We start from the raw sequence: 20549 nt of genomic DNA, 5'->3' as shown, positions 1-20549 counted from the left end.
AGACACTTTTTTGTGACATGTTTTTCTCACACCACGACGGAGTTTGGGTTGTTGTTCGTCTCCAACAACGTTGTACAGAGGTCGTGACCTCGTGAACGTAATAAAAGCTCTACTGCTATTGGTTAATTCATCGCAACCGCTGCCGTGCGGTCTTGTTTTAAAAGTCGTCGTTGATTGGTCATTTTGTCCCCAGCCTCGCACTTTTCTTCGCAAAAACGGCAGTTAAATGTGCCCATTACAAGCAAACTGGCTAAAAGATCGATTGTGGATTTATGGTACGTTGATTTTTATCATTTTTTTCTTCTTAATTCAAGATAATAAAAATGCTCATGTCAGATATGCGTCGCGAAACAGCACGATAATCGGCTACGCCCGCTGGTCTATATCTATTGGGATCCGAAAACTGAAAACAATGCCGTTGATCAACAAACATGTCTCCGTGTAATATAAAGAAAACTCCGCAGCTACGTGTTTCTACGTGTTAGGTTTATTATAAAATCACATTGCAGCCAAAAAGGCTGAATGACATGACATTACCAACTTCAAAACAATCTGTGAGGCAACCCGCCCCCCCCCCCTCAACACCAGGCATGCACACTATATAAGACAAACAGTCTTTTTTGTGAAGCCTGTGGTATTTCATTTTAACACGTGCATTAATGGCACTGAAAACTATAATATTAGTAACTACTCCATATAATTGTTTGCATAAAAACGTTCTTAGTAAAAAGCAATGGCGAGTTGTTGGTAGTATAAAACATTGAGAGAAACTGCTTCCTCTGAAGTAACGTAGTTTTTTAGAAATTGTTATTAATTTGTTCTCATGCAAATTTGATGGCCGATTAGGTCAAAAGTTCCACAGATTTATTATTTTTATCATATTATGTTGAGATACGCCAAGTGAGAATATGCCTACTGGTCCTGGGTAAATTACTGATGGTATCCAGGGTATGGTTCTAATAGTAATCCTATAATTTTGTAGTAAGCTTTAATATTTTTAATCGGTTTTATGAAATTAGACTTAAATTGTATACTTAACATTAATTACCCACTAAGTGAGTAACTTGAAAGTTGAGAACAACAGAAAAGGAGCAGAGAATGGGACGCCCTCTATCGACTCAAAAGTTTCTCATTAGAAGCATAATGACTTTGATGTGATTTTGCATCCTAACCAAATTGCTCCGGAATTATGCATAATCTATTCATAACAAGGCTTGACATTACGAATCATTAGATCTGGTTGATTTCTACGTGTATTCTTACTAATAAATGAGCCGGCCATGCACACTATAGGGCCTTTACCAAAACACTTCAGCCCAAATTTAGAAAGACCTTGGCGTGTGTAATGTTTAACTTTGAAAAGCCGCTTCCGTTTGGCGCCCCAGGCTCCATTCACGCTTTCTATAAAGAGAACAGAAACGAGGTTGTAATTAGTACTTCAGGCCGCCTGGTACAAGAGGTAGATTTTAAACCAGTTTAAAACAAGAGTTCAAATTAGTGGTAGACAGAATGTGTAAGCTTTCGATAACAAGGTTTCTATCCAATTCGAATAACCAATAATAAGGTATTTCGTGCACTTTGTGCAGGGGGTGTTTCCAAACGTCATAGGGACGTGTGTTTAACTGCCAGACTCACTCCCCGCCTTTTGAGCAAACCAACTGACGGACTGGCAACCATTTTTAACACACACTAATCCTTGTAGTTGCGCTCAGTTAACATTATTATTATTCTTAGTTATTAGATTAGGCTAAAACTATTGGAAACAGATTTGAAGGTTCCAAAATGTTCTGGGTTGTTTTTAGCCAACGTTTCTTCCATTTGCTCTTTCCTTGACCTCTCGATATTAATTTGTCTGTTAATCCTACATTATAATTACCCGAATATCTACTGCAAGCCTTCCTCAGAGTAGAAACTGTCACGCCAAGCTGGGATATAAAAGAATATTCCCGTAAACATAATACATTTCATGTTTATTAAACTTTTATGCAAACAGTCAGTTGTAAAGCCACCTTGTGTTGATTATTGACAATTCGAACAGGGTTTGAACTTTGGGCAATGAAAGGAGTAAATTCGGATTTGTATGATATAAAAATCCCTGATGAACAAATACAATAGTTGTGAAATGCTCAAGTTTAATATAGTGCGCCACCAAGAGTTTGAAAAGGAAATGCCGTCTTTAAAATGTAAAGTCCGCGTCATAAGTGGCCTAATCATCCAACTTAATACCTTGGCTTTTATTACCTAAAGACAACCCAATACTAAGATCCGCTCAGACCCCTTGCTTACATTCACAGAACATAAATACACTGTCTTATACCGTGACAGTGGAAGCCGATATTCTTTGTTAAGGTTATACAAAGGTTGCGTTCTTCAATCACATTGAATTTGAGTATACTCATTCCCAATGGATGTTTTGGGGGCTCTCTTTAAATACTTTGAAAAAATATGAGCATGATAGCTGCGGTCTGCAGGTACCTTTAGCACAGATTACTCCAGCAGTTTCTGCGTTTGTGCACTTTGGTTTATCCCAGCAATGTGATGGACAGTCGGTGATTTTGGCCTCGGAGCCGTCACAGATAACCCCATCCATGAGGTTAGGACCACTGCCTTGACCGAAGAAAGCACCGACCTCAGCATGCGTGGCACCAGAATAACCCAGCTGTCTGCAGACGACCCCAGCATCAGTCAAGTCCCACTCATTGTCGCAGATGGCGCCCCATGTGCCATCCACAATGATCTCCACTCTTCCACTTCCCCTGGCCGGTCCATCCACAAGCCTTACATCATCTGATTGTTTATAAAGGAACAGGTGAAATCACTATATTGTTGCCAAATCAAAAGAGTTACAAGGGAGTGCCAATTTGACCCAAGCTGCAATAATAATATCGAGACGGGATTTAGTATTATATTCGTGATGCTTAAAGGAACACGTTGCCTTGGGTCGATCGAGTTGGTCTTTGAAAAGCGTTCTGTAACCGTTTGTTATCAAATGCATATGGGTAGAAAGATGTTTAAAAAGTAGAAATATAATGATCTACACAAATATGCCGCGAAATCGCGTGGTTTTCTTTTTACCTCGTCAACTAACACGGTCGGCCATTTATGGGAGTCAAATTATTGACTTAATGGCCTACCGTGTTAGTTCGCGGCGTAAAAGGAAAACCGTGCAATTTTGAGTGATACTTGTGTAGATCATTATATTCTACTTTTAAAACATCTTTCCAACCATATGCATTTCATAACAAACGGTTTCAAACGCTTTTTATAGACCAACATCAACCACGGAGCACAGCCAAGATCGAAAGTGTTTGATTTTTCCCGAGGGAGGAAAACCGGGTGTTCTTGAAAACCCTCATGGCACAGCAGAGAACCAACGCACAACTCAACTCACTTGTGGCCCCGTCCGGGAATCAAACCGGGGTCACCTTGGTGAGAGGCGAGCGCTTTACGCACACGCCAACAATGCCACCATCCGTCGCGTTATCAAATATTGCTACTATTGATTTTTCTTAGGCTTCGATAAAGGTATTGATTTTGTAAATGCAACATTAGCTTTTATTTTTCTCTAATGAAATAATATATTTGGGTGTGATCCCTGGCTACACGGCAGTTAACGGTTGTATGGCTTCTGACTGGCACAACGAACAATGACATTGACAAAATAGGGAAACCGCCAACATAGGGCTAGATAGCTCAGTTGGTAGAGCGCCGGTACGTTAAATCGAAGGTCGTTGGTTCGAATCTCACCCTAATCAATTTTTTTTTCAACCCCAAAAATCATTTCGAAAATTTTTAACCGTTAGTTTTTTGTCTGAGATAACTGAAGGCTTCCTAAAAAGCTTCAAGACAGCAGTCCCATGACCATCGACTAACAGATAAAACACAATAATAAAAGCAACAAATATTTCTTACTTGGTTTGCAAATTACTCCGGCAGTGCTGGTGCATGGATTATTTTCCCTGCAAAGAAATGAGCACTTGGAAAGATATGGCTCCGTCCCTTTACAAGCAACTCGATCCATTACAATAGAAAGTTCTGTCGCTCCGTAAAATGAACCTCTCTTTGCCTCACTTGCCTCTAGGAAACCAAGCTGCCTACATACAGTAGTCGCATCTTGTATGTCCCAGTTTGTATCACATACCGTACCCCAAGCACCGTCATGGTAAATCTCGACTCGACCTCTAAGTACGTCATCACCTCCAGCTAGCCGGATGATACCATCTTCAATAAAACAATACAATGTTTGTATAACGCATAGGAAAATGTGTTTTGTCCTATCTTGATGTCCTGTCTGTCAGTCTGTCTGTCTGTCTGTCTGTCTGTCGGGCTATTGGTCATTCTGACATAACAAGATACATTGTATGGTAATTTTTAGGTAAGAACTGTACTTGAGTTTTTTTTACTTTTTGGCGTTTTAAGAAGAATGGTAATAACAAAGAAAAATGGGAGGAACCTACAATCGCTTTACCAAACAAGCATGGTTAATCTGAAAGCAAATTAGGCCTGCATGAAGAAGAACAAAACGTTTTGGACTTTTAAAGCTTTCTTTGGTAAGACTAAACCATGGATCTAGAACCAATTACTTCGGAATGATGTAGTCATCAAGAGTTAAAAACACAAATTCAAAATTTATGGATAAAACAATTTATATCAACTGATCTATAATCCGTTGTACAATACTAACGTCATGTGAAAGGTTTTTAGCAAGAGCATTGACATTACTCCTAATTGAACATGTCGTTCGGTAACGAAGCCGGATTTTGAAGTGAAACTATTTGCTTTTATGCCTGAAGGTAGTATAAAAAGTAGTTTCGACACCGTTCATGGGTTCTAAACTTGTTAAATTATCTTTTCTGTTGATTAGCATCATTAATCACTATGTAAGTAAAGCAAAATAATTGTTAAAGGTTTCAATCTTTAAGTGATTTCACATAAGTGTTTTTTTTTCCTTTCTCAATATTTTTGTTCAGTACACTACTTTTTTCTTCGTTTTTATTACATATGATAAGAATAGTCCAGCATAATTGTTATTCAAACCCTGTTGAGAATGTTGGATTGTAAAAAGGGGAATAGTAATGAAATCCAACAAAATAAGCAAACATACTTTTTAATGTTGTTTTTAATTTTTCTGGCATGTGTTAATATATCAGGGATAACGCCATTGGACATTGTACTGTTATGGGCTTGTAAAAAAGCTTGAATGTCTTAATCAAGGCGTGTGGTCTAGGGGCCCGCTTAAGGGCCCTGGTTCAGCTGTTGGGTTTTAACGTGTCTGATTGGCATAGAAAAACTCCCCTTGCTAATATTTATATATAACTTGATAGACAACTTGACTTAGTTCCAGTAGTCTGTCGGATGTCGGCATAAGACCTTCAGGGAAGTCTCTTTAATTACACATGCCTAAATCGTTTGATAGTTTGGATATCAGCATGGATTACATGTACACAAATGCTTTGAACTTATAACAGCTTATAACGTCATGTTAGATCCGGAAAATGTCATTCATGAGCGTCAAGGAATTTGTATAGTGATGTGTTTTAAGAATTACACATGTTTAATATTTGAATAATTAATTAATTCTGACATGTTTGTATATTTATAGTATGATCCTGAGTGTTAACGTCACCTCGGCATCCAATAACTTCAAATGCAAATTCAGGATAATTATTAGTCCAAGTGAGTGTCATTATTCGAAGGAATCTGGTCCTCAATATCTCAGGGAAGGTGACAGTTACTCGTTTACCACCATTGACATGCCCGTTAAACTAAAAGAGAAAAACAGAAAGTTTTCGTTTGAAGGTAATTTGTAATAAATATTGATTATCTTACAATACCCAGTGACGCTCATGTGCTTTAACATTCCCTATATCACTTGGCCATGTATGTCAATGGGATATAATCCCATTACACATGCCTAAATCTATAAGCCTGTGCTGCCACATTAGCGCACCAAGCTTATTCTACCCCTGTCCTCATCGGCTATCCGTTTACCAATTGAAGAGAGAATCAATTAAATAAGAGTGTTTTGAGCAAGGACACAAGTGTCATGACCGGGACTTTAACTTTGATCTTACCATGTACAGGGTTGTTTTACGTGCATGCGTTTTTGTTGAGTATTATGAAATTTGGTACTATCTTTAACAAGTATGTCAACTTGGCTAAAACGAACATCGTTTGATATAGTAATAAAAAATAGTCATCATATACGTTTTTGCCTTCCAATTAACTTTAGAGTTAGGATAAACATCTTACAAACATATTTTTGGTAAAAGATGTATTGTTGTTGTTTAAGATGAATATAAACAAATGTAGCCAATTATGTAGACCAGTCTCGAGTCAGGAGAAGCAACCCTCCGAATAAATCAAACACTAGCGGCGCTAATCCAGACTAGGGAGATACTAGATACAAAGGTCTCTGACCTGTATGGTATCTCCGTCTGCATTCTCCAAGTCATGCCAGCTTTCAGATTCTCCCGTTGAACTGTACTTAACGCTGAAGGTTTCCATGTAGTATGATGACCGACCCTGTACAATCAGTCCAGTAACAACTGGGCCTGGTAGTCCTAGATCAACTTGAATCCAAGAGTCTGCTACATCCTCTGCAGTTGGTATCCACCAATAGCTTCCTGTGTATAAAATCAAACGTCGCGGTTGAATGCTGTTCTTTAGCAGAACTTAGAATCAATCCCTAATCCATTCCAATGAAACATTATTTTCAAAGTAGATCATCACTTCCTACAAATGGTATATTTATATTATTTCGTCGCAAACATAATAAAAAATGTAACACTTCGTTTAATTGGTACATGGCCTCCATGGTCAGTGTGCTTCTTTTTGTGCAATATTTGTATGTGCTTTGATTTAATGATTACCTCTCTGTTTTATTAAATAATCTTTTTGGATTCCTTTTAATTTGAATGTAAACTGTTTTGTAATTTAGCCAGTAGTATGCAATGAGCAGTTTTTTAATTAAAACTACAATAATAATAACGATAATGTGTGTCCTAAATACTCTTCCTTAGTTCGTAGCAAACACAACAAAACACACAACATTTCTGAGACAAAGATACATAAGGACTCCTATCCATGCACAGGTAAAACTTGAACCAGGATGAATAAAGTGAGTAGATAAGACTAGTATGTGGATCAGGTCAGCAAGTACTGCCTATACAGTTAAACGGAAATTGAGTATGACTTGCTTTCATTGAGTCGAGCTTTTTGAGGTAAATATCTCGAATTAAGTGATGATGATGCAGTAATACTTCCATCAGGGATCGCCCCACTTTCCATTCCCAACGGTCCAATGGTACATGCTGGTCCTGAAATAAGTCAATAAAACAATCATTACAATAAAATCTAAAATCAAGATTTCCTGTTTCCAATGATGATAAACTTGGTATGGAGGATGGACATAAATAAAACTGCAGCTTTTAAGTAAAGTTGATGATTGTCATTAATGTGCTCATAACAGGCTTGAGTGTTTTGTGCACAAGCAGGGTATAGTACACAGACCACTAAAGTCGCAATTGGGGCTGACTACTTTATAATAAATGAAATTAAATGGTGTATACTGACAATATATTACATTTTAAATCCTATTACATAATTATTCAGTTTAAACCTATATGATAAACACACAGTTTTGCAAGAAGGGAGGTACAATTAGACTGCATTTTAAAGTTCACCGTCCGAGTATGATCCCGGGGTTTCCTGGTTGTTGATTGGATGAGCCAGACAAAGTCCTGCAACAAAAACAAAATAGATTATCACTTTCATGTTTATACTATTTGAAATTGTGTGTAAAACCATGCAGCGTGGGCCGCTGTCAGCACATAGTGAGATGTGTTAATGTCAGTGATTTGGTTAGGAGGGGACGGGACAAAACTCTGCCAGTATATTTTGTGTACGGTGTTGCCAATTGTTAACGCCAGATGAAACCGAATGTAGCTTATTTAACCAAGGTCATCCATGTAAAACAAGGGTTTTAGGTGGGTTTTAAGTGTGTGTTTGTTTGTTTGCTTGCTTGTTTTTGATTCAGGGGAAAGCCCATTATTTCTTCATTGTTGCATGAATTCGTAACCTTAAAATTTTACTGATGGGCGTTGTTTATAGTCTGGGTCTCTAAACCATAAACAGGAGAGCTGTTCCAGCTACCTGGTCGGAGCCGGTTATAAGTATTACATAATAATAATAATAATAATAATAATAATAATAATAATAATAATAATAATAATAATAATAATAATAATAATAATAATAATAATAATAATAATAATAATAATAATAATAATAATAATAATAATAATAATAATAATAATAATAATAATAATAATAATAATAATAATAATAATAATAATAATAATAATAATAATAATAATAATAATAATAATAATAATAATAATAATAATAATAATAATAATAATAATAATACTACTACTACTACTACTACTACTACTACTACTACTACTAATACTAATACTAATAATAATAATAATAATAATAATAATAATAATAATAATAATAATAATAATAATAATAATAATAATAATAATAATAATAATAATAATAATAATAATAATAATAATAATAATAATAATAATAATAATAATAATAACAATAAAAATAAAAATAACAATAACAATAACAATAACAATAATAATAATAATAATAATAATAATAATAATAATAATAATAATAATAATAATAATAATAATAATAATAATAATAATAATAATAATAATAATAATAATAATAATGATAATGATAATGATAATGATAATGATAATGATAATGATAATGATAATGATAATGATAATGATAATGATAATGATAATGATAATGATAATGATAATGATAATGATAATGATAATGATAATGATAATGATAATGATAATGATAATGATAATGATAATGATAATGATAATGATAATGATAATGATAATGATAATGATAATGATAATGATAATGATAATGATAATGATAATGATAATGATAATGATAATGATAATGATAATGATAATGATAATGATAATGATAATGATAATGATAATGATAATGATAATGATAATGATAATGATAATGATAATGATAATGATAATGATAATGATAATGATAATGATAATGATAATGATAATGATAATGATAATGATAATGATAATGATAATGATAATGATAATGATAATGATAATGATAATGATAATGATAATGATAATGATAATGATAATGATAATGATAATGATAATGATAATGATAATGATAATGATAATGATAATGATAATGATAATGATAATGATAATGATAATGATAATAATAATAATAATAATAATAATACTAATAATAATAATAATAATAATAATAATAATAATAATACTAATAATAATAATAATAATAATAATAATAATAATAATAATAATAATACTACTACTACTACTACTACTACTACTACTAATACTAATACTAATACTAATACTAATACTAATAATAATAATAATAATAATAATAATAATAATAATAATAATAATAATAATAATAATAATAATAATAATAATAATAATAATAATAATAATAATAATAATAATAATAATAATAATAATAATAATAATAATAATAATAATAATAATAATAATAATAATAATAATAATAATAATAATAATAATAATAATAATAATAATAACAATAATAATAATAATAATAATAATAATAATAATAATAATAATAACAATAATAATAATAATAATAATAATAATAATAATAATAATAATAATAATAATAATAATAATAATAATAATAATAATAATAATAATAATAATAATAATAATAATAATTGACAGAAATTTCACCTTCTGCGTTTTTGTGGAAGCCTTTTCTACTAGCAAGTGTCTCTCAAGTTGTACATAGAACACTTTCATTGAGGTAAGAGAGATTGAAACCAACCTTTTAGGGCCTTTTGGCCCTAAAAGCTCTCTCAAATCACATCAAGGCACCATACGAAATTCCGGACAATGCCATTACATCGCTCCTGTCTCGGTATGGAACTGTCGCCAACATCCGACGTCAATATCACGGTTTTGACGACAACATTGAAACCGGTGTGAGAAGCTGTCTCGTCAAGAGCCTCAAGAAACCAATACCGAGCTTTCTCAAATTCAGCGGCTTTACTTTGCCAGTTCGATACAGGGGGCAACAGAAAACCTGCAAAATCTGTGAAGAAACAGGCCATCTAGCGAGAGACTGTCCGGCAAGAAACCGATGCTTTGTATGTGGAAGCTACGACCATAGGGCGGCTTGGCACGACAAATACGACAACAGCGAACAAGATGAAATCCGTGACGACAATCCGGCAAATGAACATATAGAAAATGAAGAGGACACTACTGGAGAGAAAGAAGATAATGAGCCCCAAAACACAGAACCGCCAGCTGAAGATGAAACACACAGCTCCAAAGCAAAGAAAGGAGAAGAAAAGAAAGGTATGGATCAAACAGAGAACACAGAACAGCACCCACCAAAAGAAGCCGCCTCTAAACCTAAGCTATCATTCAAAGAAGTAGTTGCAGGAACAACCAGCAAGAAAACTCCTACAAAACCACAAGGATTTTGGGACGAAGCCATGAACAGCCAAGCAGTTAGAAAGTTGTCGCGGAAAAGGAAATCCACTGAAGCTTCAACAGCATCATCTAAAGTAGCTCGTGATGAGTCAACACCAACAGATATGGAAACTTTGGCAGCCGAAAACCCAGTTGATGAGACACCAGAGAACATGCACGACCAGGAACATACGGATGAAAGACCCGACGATACATATTCGGAAGGATCGATCGACGAGGATAGTGGAAGACTCGTTGATCCAGATTATCACAGTGAAGACCCAGAAGATCTAGGCGGAGAATTCACTCTCTACACACGCGGGGGAGTCCGTCGACGAAGGAAAAAGCGAACATCATGGGATAGGAAATCAACAACGAATAACTCTCAACAAACAACAAGTAAAACCAGTGACACTGATCAACCGGGTCCATCAAGCTACCCAACTACCAACAAGCCTAGTAAGAACAACGAAAGCCAACCCAAACAACGAGTTCAACAAAGCCAGAAAGGGAGAGGAAGAAGGAGAGGAAGAAGGAAGCCAAAGTAACTTTTACCTTCATTATGGCTGGTGAGATGAAGACATTAATGTACAACATCATCATTGGTATGTTCATATTGTCTATTGCCTCCATAAATGTTAATGGCTTGAGGAATAACCTAAAACGTAATGTGATCTTTGAATTTTTATGTCGTAACAAGTTTAGCCTAATTTTTCTTCAAGAAACTCACAGTGAAGAAAATGACGAACCCGTTTGGAGTAAAGAGTGGCAAGGAAATATGCATTTTAGTCATGGCAATCGCCAATCCAGGGGGGTTGCTATTCTCACTTCAGAAAAATCTGGTCTCTGCATTGATAATATTTCTAGGGATAAGGAAGGGAGATGGATAAAGGGTCAAACTAAATGGAACAATCTTGACATTCCAGTTGCCTCTGTTTATGCTCCAAACAATTCTTACGATAGGGCTTATTTTTTTGATGACATGTCTGATTGGATAATTAGCGATTCTTCTATTATTGGTGGAGATTTCAATTGTAATATTGATAATGTAAAAATCAAAGACGGCAGTAAAACTATTCTTAAAAATGTCATTAACGAGAAAGATTTATGTGACGTCTGGCGCACTATTCATCCTGATAAAGCAGGATACACACATTACCACAAAGCTAGTAAGCAGTCGACTAGAATTGACTATTTGTTTTTATCGTCCAATCTTCTGAGTAATGTTTTAGACGTGCGTGTTAATCCACATGGTAATTCTGATCACTCTATAGTTTGTATGAAATTACATGATCCCGGTAATGTGCATGGCCAAGGAAGGTGGATATGTAATAATAGTCTTTTAAATGACAATGATTGTAAATATCGTATAGAAACCTTTTTACAATTCTGGACTTCTCAAAAATACAACTACAAGTCTCTGTTGGATTGGTGGGAAAGTGGTAAATTCAGAATAAAAGAAATTCTCCAAGATTACGGCAAAGAAAAAGCGCACCTTCAAAAACAAAAAATTAATGATCTTAAGAAAAAATACAACAGGCTCTTGGAGAATCCAGACTCCAGTGCTGATGCCATTAAAGACATTGAAGCTCAAATAAAAACCTACGAAATTGAAGAATGGTCCAAGGCTAAAATTAGAGTTCGGAATACCATTAAAGAGGAAGGTGAAAAAGCCTCTAAATTCTTTCTGAATCTTGAAAAACAGCAAGTCCAGAATAGTAAAATTGATAGGTTGGTTAATGCCGAAGGGAAATTTATCGATCAACCTCACTCTATGCTTGATCATGCTAATGATTTTTACTCTGACTTGTATAAAGAGGAAGACATCTCTGATGATCATTTAAATGATATTATCTCTAAAATAAGTAGAAAACAAATTCCTCATGATATTCATTGTAATCTTGAAAAAGCAATTACGGCTGATGAAGTCAAGTTAGCGCTATTTCAAATGAACAAAAATAAGTCTCCTGGCTTAGACGGGCTTACGGTTGAGTTTTATCAGACATTTTGGAACACAATCGCTTCTGATGTCTTAAAAGTCTATAATTGCTGTTTCAAGAATGGTATTTTATGTAGATCAATGAACTCTGCGTTAATTAGACTTATTTATAAAAACAGAGGTGAAAGAACTGATTTAAAAAATTGGCGTCCTATCAGCTTGCTCACTGTCGATTATAAGATCCTATCCAAGGTCATCACTAATAGAATGAAGCTTATTATGCCCCTTCTTGTAGGTGAAGAACAAACTTGTGGAGTTGTAGGAAGAAATATTCATGATAATCTTATGGTTCTGCGTGATACCATTGACTATGTAGAATTAGATAATTCGGAGGCTGCTCTCATAAGTATAGATCAAGAGAAGGCGTTTGACAGAATTAGCTGGAAATATTTGTTCACTGTTTTGACAAAAATGGGAATTCCTTCGAATTTAATTAAATGGATTAAATTATTGTACAGCAATCCCAATTGTAACATTATTGTAAATAATTTTATTGGTTCACCAGTTAAGGTTTCTCGAGGGATTAGGCAAGGATGTCCTTTATCCCCTCTCCTTTATTCTATCTGTGCGGAAGGGTTAGCGAGTTTGGCTAGAACTGATTGTAATTTAAAAGGCATTGTTACGCCGGGAGGTGAAAGTAGTATTAGATTAATTCAACACGCTGATGACATCACTTTCTTTGTTGGTGACAACAAGGAGTTCGTTACTATTGATAACATACTCAGTACCTATTGTAAGGGAAGCGGGTCTAAACTCAATGTAAACAAGTCCAAAGGCATGTGGCTTGGGAAGTGGACGGGTAGAGTCGACAAACCTTGTAACTTCCAATGGTGTGATAAACTTAAAATCCTTGGGATCATATTTGGGAATAATGTCGTACCAAATGACAACTGGGGTCCGAGAATTACAAAAATCCGTAGTACTTTAGATAAATGGTCTAAACGTAATCTCACCTATCATGGCAAGTCTGTTATTGTTTTGATTGGGCCATGTATTAATTACCTTGGCAGCGTGTTAACCTGTCCCGAGGAAACCGTGAAAAAGATGAATAGTATGATCTGGAATTTCTTCTGGGATGGTAAAATCGAAAAAATTAAGAGGGCTACCATCATTGGTCCAAAAGACTCGGGTGGAATGGGTCTTGTTGACATTAACTGCAAATTAATGAGCCTCAAATTAAACTGGCTAGCTCGCTACCCCTTATCTCAAGGGAAATGGAAATATTTTTTTGACTATTGGATTAATAAAGCTAGCGCCAATGATCACTTGGGATGGTATATATTTGCCAATCAGAAAAAAGCTTTGAAAACCACGTCCTTTTATATTGATGTGATCAATGCCTTTGATAAAGCAGGAGGTATTATGGATTGTAAACATTCTAGTGTCTTAGAAACAAGAGAAATGCCTTTGTGGAATAATGTTAGCGTAACCAAGGACAACGTCACTTTTGGTAGTACCTTGCTTAAGACTTTTGGTATTAACAGGATAAAACATATTGTGAAACAGGGTAAACTGATCTCTTTTAAAGAAATTGCTAAAATGTGTGCATTACGTAATATTAATGCCGGTAGAATGCTAGGTCGCCTTAAGCATCATGTGGATTACAACCTAGTTGAAGAAAAAAGAGAAGGTCCAGCTACTCCTTTATGTAATTGGTTAGTCATCAAAGATTATAACGGAGAGGAGTCTGCTCCGATGTATTTAACTAAAGCCAAGACCAACTACGGCAACCTGATTAGGAAAAAAAGTGTCGTTCCTAGAGTTCAACCAATTTGGCAAAATATATTCAGTATTAGTCAAGATCTTGATTGGTCTGCGATATGGATCAGCGATTTTAAGAACTACTTAATGGATCCTGATGATAAACAATTCATGTACAAACTTAGACACAGAATTTTACCTACTAAAGATGTTTTGCTTAAAATTGGTATTGTTAGAGAAGAATCTTGCCCGCTCTGTAATGTAGAAAGAGAAACTCATGAGCATATTTTCATTTACTGTTCTCACACATTGGATGCTTGGATTTTTGTAGAAAGATTGCTTAGCAAATATACAGGTAACAAACATTTTTATTTAAACGACTCTATCAGAATTCTTGGATATGCTCTAAAACCGGTCCAGGCCGTCGTTGTTGCTAAATTGCTTAGGCTGATCTGGAATATTCGATGCAAAAAGGTGTTTAATAGTTATTCAAGACCAGCAGAAATCGACATCATCTCACAGTTAAAGTTATCTTTGAAATATTTTCTTCGAATGGAAAAGAACAGGTTAAAACCAGAATCATTCGAAAATTGCTATACTAGGAACAATGCTTTGTGTTTCACCACTAAGGACGAAGTCAGTTTTAATTACTAATTGCCTGTTTTACCAAGGGCCAAGTTATTTCCTTTGTCCCATATGTATCATGTTTTTCTAATTTTTGTTTTTTGTTGTTGTCAGTATTGTTCTTTCCCGAACCACGTGATTCCCGAGTCACGCTAAATTGTAGATATTTGTATATATAATAGAGGTATTCATTTAACTATTTAATTATTTTGTTTATTGTTATTATTATTGTTATTTTCTGAGCTTCTGTTACTTACTGTGCCTGTTATATATTAGAAGTATTTACTGGAGTGTCTTTTGATAGTGTGTTTATTTGATTTATGCCTTTGCTGATGAATGTTGAATAAACGGAGTAATATAACTCCACATCAAGAGAAAAAAAAAAGAAAAAAAAAAAATAATAATAATAATAATAATAATAATAATAATAATAATAATAATAATAATAATAATAATAATAATAATAATAATAATAATAATAATAATAATAATAATAATAATAATAATAATAATAATAATAATAATAATAATAGTAATAGTAATAGTAATAGTAATAGTAATAGTAATAGTAATAATAATAATAATAATAATATTAATAATAATAATAATAATAATAATAATAATAATAATAATAATAATAATAATAATAATAATAATAATAATAATAATAATAATAATAATAATAATAATAATAATAATAATAATAATAATAATAATAATAATAATAATAATAATAATAATAATAATAATAATAATAATAATAATAATAATAATAATAATAATAATAATAATAATAATAATAATAATAATAATAATAATAATAATAATAATAATAATAATAATAATAATAATAATAATAATAATAATAATAATAATAATACTAATACTACTACTACTACTACTACTACTACTACTACTACTACTACTACTACTACTAATACTAATACTAATAATAATAATAATAATAATAATAATAATAATAATAATAATAATAATAATAATAATAATAATAATAATAATAATAATAATAATAATAATAATAATAATAATAATAATAATAATAATAATAATAATAATAATAATAATAATAATAATAATAATAATAATAATAATAATAATAATAATAATAATAATAATAATAATAATAATAATAATAATCATCATCATCATAATAATAATAATAATAATAATAATAATAATAATAATAATAATAATAATAATAATAATAATAATAATAATAATAATAATAATAATAATAATAATAATAATAATAATAATAATAATAATAATAATAATAATAATAATAATAATAATAATAATAATAATAATAATAATAATAATAATAATAATAATAATAATAATAATAATAATAATAATAATAACAATAACTAGACATTAAGTGTTTGTGAACAAACACGAAGCTGTTCCGTGTTGTTTTGCTTGGATTATGTGCTTCATTGCCCAAGGAATCTATAACTGAAAAAGGGTTTTAAAAAAGTTGTGTAGCTCTTGTTATGAGGTCACACTTCCCGGTTGACCCATAAGTAACGGTCAACATGGGCCCACAGCTACCAAAGATTAATCTGCAATGCCAAGGAGTCTATAACTGAAAAAAAGTATATATAACAAATCGGTTTTGTGGATCTTGATATATAGTCGCACTTCCGGTTGACCCAGAAGTAGAGGTCAACTTGGGGTCACAGTTTTCCAAAGCTATTATTTATTGCCTAAGAGTCTATAAATGAAGTTTGAACATTGGCTTTGTACTTTTTTGAGATATGGCTCACTTCTGGTTGACCCGGAAGTAAAGGTCAACATGGGGTCAAATTTGTTTCAAACTAATCTTGAATGCCCAAGGAGTCTACAACTGAACAAAAATTGATAATCTGTTGTGTAGTTCTTGTGATGGTCCCACTTCCGGTTGACCCGTAAGTAGAGGTCAACTTGGGGTCACGGTTTTTCAAAGTTAATATTTTATGCTTAAGTAGTTTATAACTGAAAAGAGATTGAAAATCTGCTGTATAGTTCTTGAGATATGGTCCCACTTCAGGTTGATGCGGAAGTAGAGGTTAACTTGAGGTCACAGTTTTTTCAAATTAATCATCAACCCCCAAGGAGTCTTCAACAACAAACAGTTGAAAAATCGGCCGTGAAGTTCTTGAGATATGATGCTGCAAAGATTTCCTAATTAAATTTTCAAATGAGGGTCACTGGTGGTTAATTAATAAAGAATTTTAATATGTTTTATGATAGAAATTAAGCTAAACATCCTAAAGCTTCCATTTGATATTATTTTACGTGTTTTAAAACACATAATTAATTTGTAGGATACTCCTTTATTTTCCTACTCCTGCCGATAGGGGGCGCTCTTATGAGATGTCTGTATCTGACTCTGTATTTGTATGTGTACGTCGCAGAGACCAAAACTGTCATAAAATGTCAAGCTATAACTTCCCCTATAGAACACGGCCCAGTTTTATGGCTCTGTCCGCTTCAACCAAACTCTGCCCATTTATTATACAACCACCATTCTCCGCTTTACTGTGCAGGCGCTGAAATATCTGTGCAATTAATTCAAAGCAAAGATTACACATGATAAGTTTCCCCGCGCACAAGCAAAAATATCCCTGCTAAGCTGTGAAATATGCTTTATGTAAGCGATAATATCCGCGCTTCTGATGTGTCAATTCTTTGCTTACGCAGTGAAGCAGAGTCAAATTGGACCAGTTTCACAAGATTTCCCCTCATGTACTAACAATCTTTTTTGACTTTACATGTTTGAAGTGTAGGCCTTACCAAACCTACTTACAGGGCAAAATTACATGGTTCTCATGACCACCAAAGTCTGCGCTTACGATCACCATTTTCCGCTTACTGTGATGTGCAAGCTTGGAAAATAATGTGCGAGCTTGGAAGCACACAAACAAAAGAAATCCCTGCTATAAGCAGTCTATTTCGCTTGACGTAAGCGCAGAATTCAATGCTTCTGCAGAGCACTGAATATTTTTCATTAAGCAAGTTCCCATCATGACTCGACTAGTCGCACCTCAAACCTAACTACGACACTTGTCGAGATAAAATACAGATTCTCAAGATTTGTGCTGCTATGTGCCGCAAAGGCAATATTAATTATGTTGCGAATGAGTGACTAGTGAATTTTACTACTCGACTAGTCGCACCTCAAACCTGACTACGACACTTGTCGAGATAAAATACGGATTCTCAAGATTTGTACCGCTATGTGCCGCAAGGGCAATGTTGCGAATGGGTGTGACTAGTGAACTTCAACTAATACACTTGTCGAGATAAAGTACAGATTCTCAAGATTTGTGCCGCTATGCCGCAAGGGCAATATAAATTATGCTGCGAATAGTAGTAAGCAACACAACTGGTTCACCAAACAGGTAGTCGGGACAAATTTTGTAGTCGATGTGTGGACACGATTATAACGGAGTAGAGAAAAACAGTAGTCGCGACTCAAATAATAATTTCTAGTCGCGGCTTTAACACTAAAGCACACTAGTCGCCCCTGCCTACTTTTGTCACAAGTAAAGCACGGTTTTTCCTGCGAATGCAAATCAAATTTTTTAGTCACTGTTTTCGCAGTGAAAGTTTCGCAGGAGTTGAGCACAATTAGTCAACTGTAGCAAATTTGTTGATGCCAATTGTGAAGTGAAGAACACATTCCCTGCTAAGCTGTAAAATACGCTTAGCGTAAGCACAGTTCCCTGATTACGTAAGCGCTGCGATTCTTTCCTTTTAAAGCCATTGGCCCAGGAACAAACTACATAATAGCTTTTTAAACACAAAAAGCAGCTTAACCATGCCTCATGTTCAAGTTGTGAATCCAGGTGTTCTGCTCAATTTCTGCAATTTTGTAAAGCAAAATGTTTGCCTGTTTATTATAAGCAGCTGTATAAAACTGAGCCACTCAACCACCAGAGAAACGTCAGCATAATAAAATCTCTGCTTTTGTATTCCTGTCAAAGAGTTTTTGTTTGTCATGGTCTAATTTCCGAACGTAACGCGAAATACTGGAATTAGTCTAGGCATATGGACCCCGGCGCGAACAAGGTGACTTTACCCGTAAATAATTCCAAATCCCGGGCGGTCTATTTTCGTCGTCCACGCTCGTCGCCTGAAATGAACCCGGTCCACGACGCACCATGCTCAGGCTTGTCAAATTTTGGAAACAAATTTAGACTTGTGCTAGTCGGTGACCGTAAGAAATCTATGTATATTGAACAAAAAAACGCAATAACACCGGTCGAAAATGGGATAAGGACTGGTCAAGTTAACAATTTTACTATTTTGACTATTCAAATCAAGTTTTACGCCGTACCCATGATCTTTGAAAAAACTTCCCCGGAATTACACTGTTTCTATGAGTTCTGAAATGACCATCAATAAAATATATCTTAATCTAAAGCAATTTTGGGAAGTGTACAACATGTAATTTAATTTTAATCGAACAAATTATGTTTCGGAAAGCTGGGTTTGTTTACACTTCAAGTGCCATTGTGTTTGTGCACAGACACAAAACGTGCATTACATGACGTCATGGTGACGTCGTCCAGAATTTTATGTCGGAAATCACATTAACAGGACCTGACTAGTGTATAGCTGAAAAAAGTTTCAGGATCGGCGGTCTACTTTTTGAGATATGGTGTTAACTTGGTTTGCTAATTAAATATTCACAAGCTTATTAATTAACAATTTTTACATTTTTTACGATAAGAATTAAGCTTATGTTCTAAGCTTCAATTTGGTATAATAAACTCACTCTTTCGTATTATGGTTTAGGAGATTAGGCTGCCGCAAAAACGTGTACAAACACTATGGGATTTAGGGAGAAACAAAGAATAATAATAATAATAACTAGACATTAGGTGTTTGTGAACAAACACAAAGCTGTTCCGTGTTGTGTAGTTCTTGAGATATGGGGTCACAAAGTTTATTTTAAATGCCTGAGGAGTCTATAAGAGTAACAAGTTTGAAAATCGGTTGTGTAGTTCTTAAGATATGGTCTCACTTCCGGTTGACCAGGAATATAGGTCAAATTGGGGACACGGTTGTTCTAATTTTATTTTTGATGCCTAAGGAGTCTAAAACTGAAAAAGATTGAAAATCGGTTGTGTAGTTCTTAAGATATGGTCCAACTTCCGGTTGACCCGGAAGTAAAGGTCAACATGGCGTCACGGCTAGCCAATGCGAATGTCCAATGTCAAAGGAGTTAATAACCAAAACAAAATTAAAAATCGGTTATGTAGTTCTTGAAATAAGGTCCCACTTCCGGTTGACCCGGAAGGAAAGGTCAACGTGGGGGTCATGGTTTTCAAAGTTAATATTTAATGCCTAAGGTGTCTATAACTGAAAAAGTTTGAAAATCGGTTGTGTAGTTATTGAGAAATGATCTCACTTCCGGTTGACCCGGAAATAAAGGTCAACATAAGGTCACAGTTTTCTAAGTTAATGTTTAATGTCTAAGTAGTCTATTACTAAAAAAAGTTTGAAAATCGGTTGTGTAGTTCTTGACAAATGGTCCTACTTCCGGTTGACCCGGAAGAAGAGGTCAAAATGGGGTCACGGATTTTACCCAACAAAATTTAATGCCTAAGGAGTCTATAACTGAAGAAAAA

At 33.9% G+C, this 20549-nt stretch overlaps 2 protein-coding genes across 2 annotated transcripts; one reads left to right on the top strand and one right to left on the bottom strand.

The window, feature by feature from the left end:
* Positions 1-1240: 1240 nt before the first annotated feature.
* On the bottom strand, positions 1241-6594 carry LOC139945198 (scavenger receptor cysteine-rich domain-containing group B protein-like). The gene is made up of 6 exons (XM_071942496.1): positions 6421-6594; positions 5627-5765; positions 3913-4221; positions 2476-2787; positions 1877-1925; positions 1241-1401 (listed from the first exon to the last, which is right to left on the bottom strand). Exons 1-5 carry the CDS (start codon positions 6505-6507, stop codon positions 1885-1887), a joined length of 888 nt encoding a protein of 295 aa, XP_071798597.1. The 5' UTR covers positions 6508-6594; the 3' UTR covers positions 1241-1401; positions 1877-1884.
* Positions 6595-7111: 517 nt separating this feature from the next.
* LOC139942852 (uncharacterized) lies at positions 7112-11134 on the top strand. The gene is made up of 2 exons (XM_071939647.1): positions 7112-7120; positions 9941-11134. The coding sequence occupies exons 1-2, from the start codon at positions 7112-7114 to the stop codon at positions 11132-11134; spliced, it is 1203 nt and encodes a 400-aa protein (XP_071795748.1).
* Positions 11135-20549: the final 9415 nt, after the last annotated feature.

Source organism: Asterias amurensis, chromosome 1, assembly GCF_032118995.1.
Source record: "Asterias amurensis chromosome 1, ASM3211899v1".
In the NCBI taxonomy this organism is placed as follows: Eukaryota; Metazoa; Echinodermata; class Asteroidea; order Forcipulatida; family Asteriidae; genus Asterias; species Asterias amurensis.
Note: the sequence above shows the minus strand (reverse complement) of the source record. Positions and strands in the feature narration are given on the sequence as shown.

Excerpts from the sequence above, each read along its gene's own strand:
- LOC139945198 (XM_071942496.1), bottom strand. The coding sequence starts at position 6,507 with ATGGAAACCTTCAGCGTTAAGTACAGTTCAACGGGAGAATCTGAAAGC. Across the intron at positions 4,222-5,626 it reads TGAAGTTATTGGATGCCGAG|ATGGTATCATCCGGCTAGCT; the intron begins GTGACGTTAACA and ends GTTTTATTGAAG. Across the intron at positions 1,926-2,475 it reads TGGAGTAATCTGTGCTAAAG|CTTGGCGTGACAGTTTCTAC; the intron begins GTACCTGCAGAC and ends TTTATATCCCAG.